At 45.3% G+C, this 15,259-nt stretch overlaps 1 protein-coding gene across 32 annotated transcripts in view; it reads right to left on the bottom strand.

The window, feature by feature from the left end:
• Positions 1-15,259, bottom strand: part of PPP6R3 (protein phosphatase 6 regulatory subunit 3) — a 137,863-nt gene that overhangs the window by 56,303 nt on the left and 66,301 nt on the right. For 31 of the 32 annotated variants that reach the window (XM_026483004.4, XM_026483005.4, XM_026483007.4 and 28 more), the window contains 4 exons: positions 12,564-12,750; positions 9,041-9,178; positions 6,281-6,346; positions 3,578-3,690 (listed from right to left, as the gene is read on the bottom strand). In XM_026483004.4, the coding sequence (XP_026338789.1) occupies positions 3,578-3,690; positions 6,281-6,346; positions 9,041-9,178; positions 12,564-12,750 (504 nt within the window). The remainder of the gene's footprint in view (positions 1-3,577; positions 3,691-6,280; positions 6,347-9,040; positions 9,179-12,563; positions 12,751-15,259) is intronic. The other variant, XM_057317486.1, reaches the window with a different exon arrangement.

Genomic DNA, 15,259 nt, shown 5'->3' with positions numbered 1-15,259 from the left:
CCCATTACACACTCAAGGCCATGATGAATGTAAAACACAAGGGTAACTTATTAGGTAAATTTATATGGACATTCTCAAGGAAGATCTGTTTCCTAGAATCTCAGTAATTTTCAGCAGCCAAGTGAATGAAAAACTGGAACCTCCCTTACAATGGGACATACAGCTGGGCCGTCCCTGTTGCTCACCCAGTGGAGATGCCAGTCATCCCGAGGTACAGCTGTGCTCACTGCATCCCAACACCAGTCCCCTTACCAGGCTAAGGCAGCAAGTAGGAGAGATCTCTTTTTATTTGGGCGAAGCAAATAAAACTGGTATCTAACCTAACTTCAGAGGACCCCCACCCCCTTGATGGAAGGAGCTTTTAAGTACTCCCAGACCAGCACTAAAATGGTGAGAACTTTACCCAGAACAGCACTATAAAAGTCACTCAACACACAGCAGTCTATAGAATAAATACTAGGTTTGGGATCGGGCTCTAGAAAACAGACAGCTTTTTCACAGTAAATATATATATTTTTCAAAGACCAGCCTCATGCCCCATACAGGACTATGAACACAGCATCCAACTGTAGCTGTCCACCTCCTCATTCAAGGGTCGTGTTCTTACCTATCAGAGAGCGCAGTTTCACAAATGCCAACGCCTGCGGGAGCGGCTAGCAAAGAGGCCCTCGCTAGCTCACGGTTTCATCAGCTGACTAGATCTACGAAAGCAGCCTACTCATCAACAAAAACGATACGACAAGCAGCAAAAATGTGATGGTCAAGATGTAACATAATAGCTGAACCATGAGTCTTATCTGAACACACAAATATCACCCAATACAGACGAAATCATAAACTGAAGGACTAAGCTATTCAAATAGGATAAAATGAATGCCTTCGTATTCCTTAAATAAGGCATTTATTTACATGAGAGAGAAAACAGATTTACTCTCACATTTAACAAAACCGGAGTTCTAGGATGAGCATGAGTAAACTCCCCATGGGAGTTGTTCTGGGCATGTAACCCTCCAGGGACTTTTATCCAGGCCTTTGAGACAATGGCGCACTTCTGTTTTGATTCTGCTTTCTATATGGGCAGTCAGAGGGAAGCTAACTGGCTTGACTGGGATCAAACCCCAATTCACGCTAAGCTCCTCTGTATCAAAAATTAAAAGCTGCACAGTCCAACCTTCTCTAACACAACTGGTTTTAAAGGAATTTTTAAACTTCAGAATTCCTGAGTCACTAAATTGCATATACTCAATTTAAGCCCTGATGGCTTCCCAAGCTACTCACCATCTAACACTTCCGTCCACTTTCTCAGAGACCCTCTGGCATCCCTACCCATCTTTATCATTCCCTCTAACCTGAGCTCATTTTAAACTCTTCCTTCCATGCTGCACTACACATATCTCTGTGTTTATATAACCCCAACTGAGGGCTGTCAGGCAATATAAAGAGCTGGGTAATCTGTATACTACGTCTTGCCAGTAGATTGGCCTAATAATACAATATTGCTATACTATTCATTGTTTATCAAATATAAACAGATATTATACATTAATACCTAATAATATATCAACCATATACAAATGCTGTTATGATTAGTAAGTTTACCAAGCCCGTAGAAGCCTTTGGTCACTGTGTATTTCCTTAATCAACAGATACTAAAAGAACCATCATAGCGTGGGAGCATATCTGATTATACTAAAAGGGGCTGGTTCTCATTCTCAAGAGTGCAGGAGGCTGTGGTAGAGTAAGTCTTCCCACTGCTAACTGCAGTGAAGATTTAACTCAGTGACATCATCAGACCCCTGACTCATCAGGTCCATGAATTTGAAGAAATCTACTCCAACTTCTATTTAATGACGCCAATCCTGAGCACGCAGCTGCATGATTCCATTTACAGCTACCCGATCCAGGACTAAAGACACAGTCTGCCTGTAACAGCTAGTGCCCACACAGACTCCACATCGGAGAGGGCTCCGGTGGCACTGACACTCGGTGCTCACTGCTGACCAGTCCGGCATCCGGGGGGAACCTGCTGTCCCAGACGGCCACTGTACTCAAACCGTAACGAGTCTGAACTGACCTGTCCTAAGTGTAAAATACACACCGGCTTTTCAAAACTGCATACAAAGAATATAGACTACCTCAGTAATTTTTTTTAAATGAGCACATGTTCAAATATTTTGTATCAATTAAATAAAATACATTGTTAAAATTAATTTCACCTATTTTTTACTTGAATGTGTCTACTAGACCATCTGAAATGACATGTGACTTTTATTTCTATTGGACAGCACAGCGCTGTCATGAACCATATGAGATTGTTGGTATTCAACATTTTTTTAACTTACTCAAATGGCAATTTTACATGGTTCAACCTAACACTACTATAATTACCAGCATTTGAATGTGGAATGTCTTATATTTACAAAAAGAGTACATATGCTATAATGCCAAGAATAACGGAAATGGGGAAGGAAAATGACATTTTACTTAGAAGCTGATAATTTAAGTTTTGCCACTTCAGAGAATTAGTCAACTCCCTTCCTGGGAAAATACAACTCTACTTCTCGGATGACAAAGTTTAAAAATGATACCACGTCTCTTAATTTGTTCCTTGTTCATCTAACACCTGCCAGGTAAATAATACACAAAATGTTTTCTTTTAATACAAGGGCCTTCCAGGCAGTTAAGCCAAAAGAAGCCAAGTGAGCATCAGTATCTAGAAGGACCGGAAGAGGACTGACAAAGTCATTAGCCGGGACAAGAGCGGTGGCAGCGAGCTGAAGCAGGGCTACCATTCACACTGAACAGTGCTCACTGTATGTGCACTCTTTCCATTTCCTTGTCCAAAGTGGGGAAATGCCTGATTGTTCTTTACTAAAAACACTTCCAGCTGTGTAGCTGCAGGTCAAATGTAGGCCCGTGCTCAGTGGCAAATATTCTTTCAGAAAATGTGTAAATCTAGGAAAGCTAGTACCCATGAGTTGGCTGTTCATAAATTTCAAAACAGCACACCATCCTCAAACTATTTTCCACCCAAACATGAGATGGCTGCTCCCAAGGAATTGTCTAAAAATAAGGGCAGAGCAGTACAAAGACAAAAAACATACAAGACTTGTAACCCTTCAAATCAGGTCTGGTCAGGTTGCCCCAGTCAGCTGCAAAGGTATAGTGAACCCCAAGGAGAGCTTCTGGTAAAAATCCTTGACTACAATGGGTCAAGTCAGTCTGTGTAGCAGACGATTCTTCACCAAAGACCTGCAGAGAAGTTGACTGCTGTCATATGAGGGCTTTATGGAATTCTAGTTCCAGCTTTTGGAAAAGTTCGAAATCTACATATAAATGTCATTTCTTTACATTCTTACCCTCCAGGTAAGGTCGCCACTTGGCATCACAAATGGCTGAGATCAGATAAGCCAGTTCTCCTACCTTCTCCCCGACCTAGGGTTTTTTGCAGGGTCTTTTGCAGGGTCGTGACTCCCACAGATGGAACACTTACCAACCACTCACACTGGTAACACATTAAACAGCATCAATTAAAAAAAAAAAAAAAAAAAGAACAAGAACAGAGTTTTAAACATACTTTTCTAGAGTGGCAAGCAGGGGATCTGGTTCTGTACTGTTCTGAATTTGTAACATCTGGTCTCTGCTCAGGCGAACAATTTCACAAAGTGACTGTGAAGCATTTGAATGCCGCTAAAGGAAAAAAGTACAATTTTAACTATAAAACACGTCAAATGTCAAATTTATAACAAAACGTTAGCAAGGAAATTGCTTAAGAAATACAAATGAACACTGGCCGTGAGAAGCTGCAGTGAGTAAAAAGTCAAGGTGAGAAGAAGTAACGTAGACACAAGAGTATGATTCTGCCAGGCTAATGAGCTTCAGGCACCAATACCGCACAGTACAGATCACTATGTGTAGGGACATGGGATCAAAGTTCTAGCAAGGAAAAATTTCTACAACTGAGAACTTGGAAAAAATACACCCCCCAAATACAGCTGACCTTTGAAACATGGGTTCGAACCGCACAAGTCCACTTACACGTGAATTTTCTCAATATGGTATACTTATTTAAATGTATTTTCTCTTATGATTTTCTTAATAACATTTTCTTTTCTCTGGCTTGCTTTATTGTAAGAATATGGTAAGTAATACATATACAAAATATGTGTTAACTGGTGCTTTGCCTTATTGGTAAGGCTTATAGCTAATAGCAGGCTATTAACAGTTAACGGAGTCAAAAGTTTTACATGGGTTTTCAATTTCATAGGGGGTTGGCACCCCTAACCCCTATGTTGTTCAAAGGTCAACTGTATATATTTTTATCAGCACAGAAGCTGATAAATCGGCTTTTAAATCAGCACTGATTAAAAAAAAAAAAGACAAATATAGCTTTCTGGAATATACCAATGGGTAAGAAATATTACATCTTCTCCCAGTGTACAGTGTGTTTACCTTACATGAAAGGTCTAAAATCTCAGCACCCAAATGCATTACGTTCTGTGGCACGCGGCACAGCCCACAGACGGAGCAGTTACGTGTCCAGCACAGCTAGACAGTGATATTCCAGCACAGATAACTACATACACCAGAATATCAAAATCCATTGACTAGAATTAGGAACCTAACATTCTCTTAATAAATATAAACTGGTCACTATGATCTTAGCATAGAATTTATCACTTAATACAAAGCAGAAGTATCGAAAGGACTGTCCAGAGGCAAAATTAACTTTCTTGCAAATCAAGTAAAGAAGCTGCTAATCCTCCAAATGCTTTGTCCAAGAAAGAAAGAAAGAAAGAAAGAAAGAAAGAAAGAAAGAAAGAAAGAAAGAAAGAAAGAAAGAGAGAAAAAGGAAGAAGAGAAAGGAAGAAAGAAAGAAATAAGAGCTGCAGGTGTGGGCTTCTTTACCAGTTTCTCTGAGCCTTGCAGACAAGTATACTTTGCTGTTGAGCAATCAAGTGGTGTTTGAGAATGTGAAAACCTAGCGACAGGCAAGCCCCGTCCATGGACAGGTATTCCCCATGAACGGGACAGGCCACACTCCCGTCATCATTCTCCACGGCCCACACTGGCCACACTTGCATCACATGGGAACGTGCTCAGACCGTCCAACTCCCCTGGCCATAGGAGGTGTTATCAGCCCAACCAGACTGCAGGCTCCCACTAAGCAGGGCTTCTCCCACTCCAGCACCCGATACTGGCACACACTGGGATGTGTTCTGAATGTTAACAGGAACAATAGCGTAGGGGAGCACCAGGTGCACTGTCCCAAAGGGAAAATGGGGAATCAACAGAACCTTTAGTGATTAACTTTTTTTGGTGGGGGGAGCCTGTTTTAGATAAATTCCAGGTATCAAAAGTTTTTGAACACACCCGAGGGACTAAATCAAGCTTTTTGAGTGAGAATAAACTCTGGTTACACACCTCTCCCTTTGTGCTATTCGTCCATGGTCTCACTCTTCAATCTAACTGGCAATCTTAGGCACACCAGAAGGTCCCCTGACCTCCCCATGACATACCCCGCGCATCTGCTTTAAATCACCTCCTTCCCAGAGAGCAGGTTGGGCTGCAGAGCTGTCATGTCCACAGGCAGAAATGGCTAAACACGGGCAATCCCGTGGGGCTCAGGCGGCGACGGAAGGTGGCAACCAGAGGAGCAGCAGAGCTGCCAGCTTCCTCTACCAGGGCTAGTCCCGGAGACCCCACCCAGACAGGATCCCCCAGCACAGAGCTCAGTCTTCAAACTCCAGAGCAGCTTCAATTCTACATCCAAGTCAATCCCCAGCTCCTGGGACAAAGCCACGCCTGTCAGTGCCAGAGGCCAGGCCAAGAAGTATGAGTGCCAAGGGCCTAGCACTCTAGGGGTTCAACGGTGGCAAAGCTTCTGATGTGCTGCCTGGACAGCATAGCCAGAACAGAAAACACGAGGGCAGATGTGACCACACCATTTGGGCTAACGATGTGCATACAAGGAAAACGAAGCAGGACAGAGGAGGTCTGGAACAAAGGCAAGCAGACTCAGCACGAAATCCCAAGCTCCGAAAGTTGGTGCTAGAACCAGGGTCGGCTGTTTTCCACATTTCTGAAAATGTTCCAGGCATCAGCAAAATGTAATATTTGTTAAAGCCTTTAGTGCTTAGAAAATCATCAACTTTAAGAATGCCAGATTATGCCGGTCCTCTACCTTCATGTCTCGTACAATTATGCTCTATGCACAAATAAACACGGTTCCATTTTTGTTTTTTAAAAATCAAGTTTACAGTCACACAAGAGAACTTACATCTTCTTCTTGCGATGGATGAACTATTTCCACAAGTCTCTGGATAATTTGCTCCTCATTTAACCACTGTAAAACACATTGTAGAGGTAATCATAGCAATGCGTGGCTCTTGTTCAAGCCCCAATGAAGATTAACATACTTGGAAATATCCATCACATTTTAAGTAGAATGTTACAGGTTTCTCTGGACTTTGAACACTACAGGAAATTAAAAGTCCCCCAAGGAAAATGCCAGTGAATATATTATTTAAACAGTAGCCAACACTACCAACTATGCCCAAAATTACAATTCCCACATACAAATATTCTAACCTCAGCTTCTTAGCCACAGGGTGATTCTCAGACACTAAGCACTAAAAGGGCCTGTATTTTGTTTGGGGTGTGTGTGTGTGTGTGTGTGTGTAATTTATACATTTTCTATTAGACAGTATTCACCCTAAGACAGCATCAGAGGGTCGCCTGGGTAGCTCAGTCAGTTAAGAGTCCAGATTATGGCTCTGGTCAGGATCTCAGGGTCAGGCTTCACCCTCAGAGGACAGTGGGCTTGAGATCCTCTCTCTCCCTCTGCCCCCCCCAAAATAAATAAATAAATAAATAAATAAATAAATAAATAAATAAATAAATAAATCTTTTTAAAAAAAAAAAAAAGGCTTCAGAAAGACTGAGAAAAATAGAATTTAGTATCAAGCCTGTGGGTTAAAACATAGATGACCTTTTAGATTCCAAAACCAGTTAAGAGCCACAGGAAACAGGGGCAGGGCACCACAGCAGGAGAGTTTACCTGCCCTGTCCCGAGTTAGTACAGAACTAGTATCCTGTCCAGGACAACCCTTTCTCACCTATATATGCAGTACTGCTGGGAATGAAAACAGGAAGAGGAGAAGAATAAAGGAGAATAAATTAAATATCAGCTAGTAGAATGTTAGGAACAGAAGCAACATAATAAACAAGGCACTTACAACCAAGAAAGGACACAAAAACAAAAACAACCTCAAAACAAAAGCCAAAGGTTAAAGGGAAATTGGGGGAAGGGGGGAGGCACGGGGCTGGGTGGCAAGAAATCAAACACAATTTGCTAGGGCACAGCTGCCTGCTCCTTAAAGAGAAAGGTGCCCAAGAGAAACACAAGAGGGCACAAAGCTAGAGGTTCAACTTTACATTTCAAGATCAGTTTTTAAATGGGGACATGAATCACCCTCCTGGGGATCTCGAAAATGCAAATTTTGATTTAGTAGGGCAGAGGTGAGACCTGAGTCCCCAGGTGATACCTGGGGTCACACTTCAGTAGCAATGGCGGGGCGGGGGGGGGGGGGGGGGGGAGGGGGGGAGGATCCTGACCACAAGGGAGAGGAAGGAAACTTTGAGGGCTATTTTCATAGCCCCACACTCCTACTGCCTCCACAGCCATTAATAAGCATTTACTCCCCCATGGCGGGCACACAAATCAAAGTTTCTAACTACCTTTCCCCCAACCTAAGCCTTTATTAACTGCCTATCACCACAACCCTCCAGAAGCACATCTATTCCTTTAGAAATGGCCCTAAAATTCAACCCAGAAGTGACCAAAGGAATTCTAAGAAACTATGCTTAGTAATTTCCCCCTAGAACAATCCAAATATAAAGGTGACCCCTCCCCTCGCCCTCAACAACTCTCCTGGAATCCTCAACATCTTCTGGGAAAAGATATTCACAAAAACACACCTAAAAGGAACCAGCACCCCAATTTAGGGTCCCTTCCCACAGGTAACTCCAGGACATTCACTAGGTACCCTCAGCTGGTGTCCTCACAATGACAACAGTTCTCAGGAGACTTCTGTCTGGTTCTACAGACCCAGCCCTAACCCCAAGCCCCGGGCACGCCTGCTCACCTCAGCACAACATGCCTTTCCTGGAACACCACCTGACAGACCCTCCTGCCTCTCCTCTGGCTGTTCAAGGCTTTAATTAAAATCAGCATTTCCAATAAAACTAATTTCAGAGAAATGAGTAAGTGCTAGGGTTCGAGGGTGCGTATTACGGATGGAATGGGTTGGGGAAGGTTCTGGAAGAAGGCAGTGAAGAGAACGAGAGAGGAGGAGACAAAAGATTAAGAAGCAGCAGCAAAGATAAGAGCCCGTGAGAAACCTCATCTTCCAGTTACTCACACTCTCCCTCTTCCTACCCAAATTCCACTTACGACAGCTCTTCAAGAGGCGCACGCATCCTAAAATAACCACCTACCAAAATTTAAAAATGTGTCCTTTTGGAAATAAACCCCATTCCCTTTCTTCTCCTATGATCTTAACTACCCACAAGAGGAATGTTACCCTGAAGGCTGATTTCCCGGAAACACCCGCACCCATCCTCGCAGCCGTGACCCTGTGGTGTGGTCACGCTCTCAAGAGCAACGCCACATGGCATCCTCAGAGATCTGTAACTCCCAATCTTCTGCTCTTACCACCAGACATGCTTTAAACACATGTTCAACCCATTCTCACTGCCCCACTCCCACTGAAAATCAAACCAGCAAAGGGCAAAGAACCCCTCACAAAGAAACATCCCAGGAACCTCTGGATGTGTACATCTCGAAAACTAATCCTGGGGGGAACATGAGAACCTACCTTGGAACCACGTTCCTTCCCCACCCTGCCCTCCCCCCACCCCGCCAGTTTCCCAGACAACCTCCCCCTCCCTACCCTCTGGAATCCCTCCCAGCACCGAGCAGCCCCGTCGGCTCCTGGACCACTCCCCACCCTGCGGCAGGAGTCCTAATTCTACTCACGTTCAGCACGTCTTGCCTGGGCTGCGGAGGCTCAATGCACGTCAGGAGCCTGAGCAACAGATCCATGATGGCCGAAGTTCCTATGTGCTTTATTATAAGGTCTACAAAATCACGTTTCTTCTTTAAGAAATCCACAATCTAGAGGAGAACAGACCAAAACTGAAAGACACATAACTGGGGAACTATCAACTTTAGAATGTATTCCACCCTGACCCCTCAAACTGGCCCCTCTCAAATCCCACCACCATCTGAAGTGGAGGAATGGCAAATGCTGAGGTAGTAATCAGATGTAAAAGCGGAAAGCCCGCTAATTGTTAAGTATGCAAAAAACCCCTTAGGAAAAAACTCCCAAATTATCACACATTTCCTCATATAAATATACCATAATAGAATCTTATATTTCTGTTGACTTTTATTATTAATTTTCAAAGAATAAGGATAATTTAATACCCTATAAAGAGCACGAGAATATACCATTACACAGTTTATGGACATAAAGCAAGTCCATCAGACTGCACTAATATGCAGAATAAACATTCAAAATCCTAATTAGTCCCTAGAAAGTAAGAAAAAAACTTCGAAACATCAAGTATTTTTAAGCGAGTCTAAGTGGCTAACTCACCCGTTACAGCAACACCACACATGGGTCTGATGTCAGCTGTTCCCGACTAGATTAACACAAGGAGGGGGAGTGTGGAAGAGACGGGCAGCTACACAGAAGGGACACGAGAAGTCACAACTGTCACCTGGGTCTCTCTGTGCCAGAAGAGGGAGCACATTCTGTCCTGCACACCCATGTGGGCCTTCTGTCCAGAGGCACGAAGTGTCTCTTCAAAAGTCCCAGAAGCAGCGAGGCCAGCGTGGCTGCAGCTAAGTCTCACCAAAATCTCTCAGAAGCCCTCGAGGTGGGGCTGCCCCGCTCAGCGCTCTGGACAAGGAACCAAGGCGCAGACCAGGTCAGTCTCTTGCTAGAGCCAAACTGTGGCTGCCCTGAGGTTTGAACTTAGGTCTGTATGCCACAAAAGCCACAAATCCTGCCATCATCCCACGTGTAGAAGTCTATGAGCCAGAGATGACAAAAGTGCTTCAAGCTATCCGGTACAAACGAGCAGCAACTCTCACAGACTGCTCCTCTCAACAGGGAGGTTAAACATCGCAATATAAAGCTTCAAGAAGTTAGACGCAAATCATCCACTCACAACTGAATCACACGATAGTTTTTAAAAGCACAGCAAAGGAGAAAAGAGGAAAAAGTCCGACATGACCAATATACCGCATGATTCAGTGGCGAAAGCATCGGCTCAGGAGCCCAAAGGCACAACCTCCAGCCAGTGCTGTGGACAGCACAGCAAGGACAGCAAGATGCCCTCTATGGAGGATGACACCACTGAGACACTAACCCTCCCAACACTGTGAAGCCACCCGGCAGCTGGATGTCCTGGCCCGGGGGCAGATGAACGACTGGGGCGGGCCAGCCAGGCCGGGCCTCCAGTTCCCTCGTTACCCGCAGCTGCGTGCACGCTAACATCTCGTGGGATGGGAAACCTTCATTTACACTCTCAATTCTCAAACGGAGAGAGAGGTGCCAGGTTTGATCTTTTCCTAGAGCTAGAAGAGCGAGGGTGACTGAATCTTCTCATTCTCATTCCAAGAGTCCTAAGCCAAGAAGCACAAGGAGCCGCAGTGACCAGGCCCCTTTCTCGGCACTTCATTGCAGATGCCATCACCTGTGCACAGACAGGTCTGACCCCGAAGGCCAGCGCACACACTCAGAGTCCCAGCAAGCTTCAAGCATTCTCGCTCTATATAAAGGTATGGAGAGAACCGGAGCCCCTGAATTTGGGCTCCCCTAGCATGAAGTGAAGAGAAAAAGCATGATGAAGGTGGCCGGCCTGTGTCAGTAACAGCTACAACCATCTGAAAGGACCAGGACCTCAGGCTGATCGGACAGTGTGCACTTTGCCAGAATGCTCAGCAATACTGTTATTTTTCACCAGAAGGCAGAAGAGGGAAAGACAGCCTGCCTGTATTACAATAATCATGATTTGGGGATTACTATCTAAGAAAAAAGAACCTCAATTCCAATACATTTAGGAGAATAATCCTGCCTAATTAAGAACATGAAAGAACAATCTTGTCTTTCTACAATAAAGCCATGCATCCAGTTTGCCTTGGCAAAGGACAGACATACTGGGCCTAAAATAGTTCCATCCCTCCATGTCTGCTGATGGCAAGGACGGGTCACGGAGCCTGTGTTCCAGCAGAGAGGAGGCCAGGCTCGGCCGATCAGACCAGCTACAGCCCTGGCATCACACCCTTGCTCGCTGCGCTCTGGCGTCTGTTTGCACGTGAGCATCGGAGGCTCTCGTTGGTCCTTGGGTGCCTGTTTCCAGAAGTGGATCACAATCTCCTGGTAAGCACATCCTTCTTCACACCAGTATCCACTACAGCAGTGACTCTCAAATTTTAGTACACGTCAGAGTCATTTAGAAGATCTCTGGGCCCCACCCTCAGAGTGTCTGATTCACTACGTGTGAGGTGCGGCTTACAAACTTGCCTTTCTAACAAGTTCTCAGGTGGTACTCATGCTGCTGGTCAAGAAACCATACTTTGAGAACCACTACACATATAGTAGATCCTTGGAAAATCAATTTCCCAAGTGTTTCTGAGTTGTTTAGGAACAAAACAGATGTGAGGGGCGAGGGGAGGAAGGGCAGGAGGAGAGGGAGGGGACAGTTCATGCCACAACAGTAAAGTAGGATTTTCTGCCCTGAACTACTGGATAGGAACGGAGTCTAAACAGAGACGTCTCGAGGCACCTGGATGGCTCAGTCAGTTAAAGTGTCTGACTTTGGCTCAGGTCATGATCTCAGGGACGTGGGATTGAGCCCCACTTGGGCTCCATGCTCAGTGGGGAGTCTGCTTCTCCCTCTGCCCCTCCCCCACCTCATGCTCACGCTCTCTCTCTCTCAAATAAATAAAACCTTATAAAATAATAATAAAAAAATAAACAGAGACATCTCAAGCTTAACACTAAGTTTTTGAGTGGAATCAAAACAGAAAATAATCACCATTTGTATGAACTAGTCATCAATTACATTTATGGAAAAGCTTTTTGATTTAAAGCCTCATTTGTGTTGTGCTCATCATTAGGGGAAAGAAAAAAAAAAAACAACTGTCGCTTCACCAGAGTCACTACAACTCCACTCACACCTTCAACCCTCAGTATGAGCCATGGTGCTACCTTCGCAAATGGACACCCCACGTTCTCATGCTTGTAACTATTTGTCAAAAGAGGAAACCGAAGTATACTACAGAGCTGAGCTGTGAGGCACTTCGAAAAGAATATGTCAAGTGAGAACGTGGTCATGAACGTGTAAGTCAGGGTTAAGTCCGTATACTTAAAACACACTCGTCTACAGAACCAGTCTGGACTGAAGGCACACTCAGAACACAATTACTGGGGGATCATCTCAGGGGGATGATCAGCCCTCATACTTACCTTCTGGAAAACGATATTTACCTGTTCTGGTTTTCTGCTGATAAGAATACTGAGCACCTTGCTGAAGAAACTGGCAAGTAGTGGGTTCAAGGGGGAGTCGTTTAGGAGGAAGCTATATAACCTCATGAGCAAGGACTCGTCTTCCCCCAGCCTATCGTTCATCTGGGAGACATCAGAAGTGAGCAACTCACAAGATATATTTGGGTACCTAGAAGAACAGGACACTTGTATCATCATCTGTGTTAACAGTTTCATTACAGAAAGTAAAACACAAATCAGAAAGGCTTCCTAAAATTTTGTGAAAAATAACAAAATCATCTCTGGGAATTAGAAAGTTATTTCAATCCATTCTGCTCAACCTCTAGATTAAAGTGAATATTCTAAAAATTACTGTATCTAAAAATTACTTCTACAGCAAGCGTGAACAGGATACACTTTCCCCAACAAAACTCGAGCGCACCTAGAGCTCGGGAGCCCGGGGAGGCCGCGCTGCAGGGCAGGGTGTGGGCTGACTCCAGCCACAGCCATCCGCAGCCCGCTCGAGCAGGAAGGCAGCAGAGCTTGCAGGACAACCGTGGGGGATGCTGGTTTCCAGGAAACTGCACTACACTCGGCACCTGGTAAGTCCTCAAGACACATTCAGGTTCCAAGACTAGCCACCTCTATTTTCACATAGGCTGCAACTGGTACTAAAAAACTGTTTGGGGGGGCTTATCAAGTGTTCAGTCCACACTACACCTTAAGAGAATCAATGTTCTAACACAGGGAAGTAGAGAACAAGACACCAGCCTGAGTCACCCTAATGGGAAAGCTGTGTACAAAACACAAGCTCTCCACGCCAGCCTTCCCAGGTCTTCCAGGGATCAGCCCACTGTCAGGTCTCACTGCTGTGGGACACAGACCTCTTCCAGAGACCCCACAGCCCTGGAAATAGCTACACCCCTAAAGCATGTTTGCCTTTGACCCCCAGAGCACTCTCTCTCTCTCTCTGAAAACCAGAGAGCTAATCCATTTTCTCCACTCACTCCTTTTACCACAATTTCTCTTCTGTTTTCAACAGCAACAAATGCAGACTCCAAGGCCGGCCCACACGACACTCTCCGCCACCAAGTTGACTTCTCTGCTCTGTACGCCCCCCTGTCAAGCAGCCAGGATCCAAGACCAACTGGAGTGGCCGTCTGGAGTGGCAAGTCAAAGGCTGGCTGGACAGGGAGGTGACAAAACAGCCACAAGTTGCTGTCTGACAGGAGAGGCAAGGATTGTACTCCAGAGCACATACGACACCCCTCGAGGCATCCGAGACAAGCAAAGGCAGCCCGCTGTGAGGCCCCTGGCTCGAGAGGCCACCGGCCACAAACCAGAAGGCTGCAGCCCCCTGAGAGGGTCTGCTGTGAGGTCGGAAGATGGAACAGTATGAGAAATGTCCCCAAGTGAACCTTAGAAGGGAGGAAGAGAATGGGAAAGAAAACAGAACTGGCAGGTGTGTGGGCATGAAGAGCAAATTATCAAATAGCTGTCTTCTTCTGTGGCTCAAATTAAAGTCTTTCTTTCTTACTTTATGGAACGTGTGGGCTCAAAGATGCCGTAATATAGTCGCCATTATGTCAGGGGCAGGATAATGCAGTGGTTGCAGGTGCGGCTTCTGAACTCACACCACTTAGGTTCAGACTCTGTCTCGACCACTTATGAGCTGCGTGACCTTGGACAAGTTACTTAACCTCCCTGGGCCTCAGTTTCCAAGTCTGCAATATTAAGACAAGAGCCTTTACCTCACGGGGAAGGATAACACAAAATACTAAGAATAAATGAAAGCTAGCTACTTTTATTCCTCTTTATTTTCTACTTTATAAAACTTCCAAAATGCTGCTGTGGGGGGTTGGGGGGCACATTGTCTCAACTGCCCCAATTTGAAACTATTGGCAAATAAAGCACCGGTAAACCAAATGCATAGGGTGTATTCTCCAAATTCTGACATACAAGGTCCAGAACAGGGCATGGGCATTTACAACATCTTTTTCATGAAACTTTCGGGTATTTTTCCACAGTGACTGAGACATTTGATCTAGATAAAGAAGCACAAATATGGAGACTGGGCACTATACATAAGGCTCCAAGTCCTGGTTCTAGACGGGCTGGGGCTCCTCTCTCTCTCCTCAACATTAAACAAGCTTTTAAAACACCCAAAGACCCCCTCCATTTCTCACTGAGGCAAGGCCTCTCCCCCTCCCCCACTGCATGCTCTGACCTCAATTCCTTTGTAGTGAGAACACAGAAGCTATGAGAATTGCACCCCAACCTGCATCTGGGAGCCTTCCTCCTCCCTGTCTGCAGAGCCAGCTGCTCTTAAAGCCGCCCTCCACCTGACCTTTTGCTCAGACGGCCTCCCACCTACACAGGCACAACACATCCCTGGATGGCCCACTCCCTCTGTCTGTCATTTCCCTCCGTACTGCATGGCTCTCACCAGCATACAAACGTCCCACTATTTCTCCCACCAGGGATAAAAACACCACCACACCTCTCCTGACTCCCATCTGCCTGCAGCATCCACTTTCTCTGCTGCTTTTCCAGGAGACTCTTGAAAGAGCCGTCTCTGCTTTGTCGCCAGTTCTTCCTCAAAGGCATTCCAGCCAGGCTTTCACCTCCACCACTCCAGAGAACCTACACTGATGGGGCCAAGGGCTCTGCTGCAAACGCCAATGGTCACAAGGCCTGTC

This window comes from Ursus arctos, unplaced genomic scaffold, assembly GCF_023065955.2.
Source record: "Ursus arctos isolate Adak ecotype North America unplaced genomic scaffold, UrsArc2.0 scaffold_23, whole genome shotgun sequence".
NCBI lineage: Eukaryota > Metazoa > Chordata > Mammalia > Carnivora > Ursidae > Ursus > Ursus arctos.
This window is presented reverse-complemented; position numbering and strand designations above follow the sequence as displayed.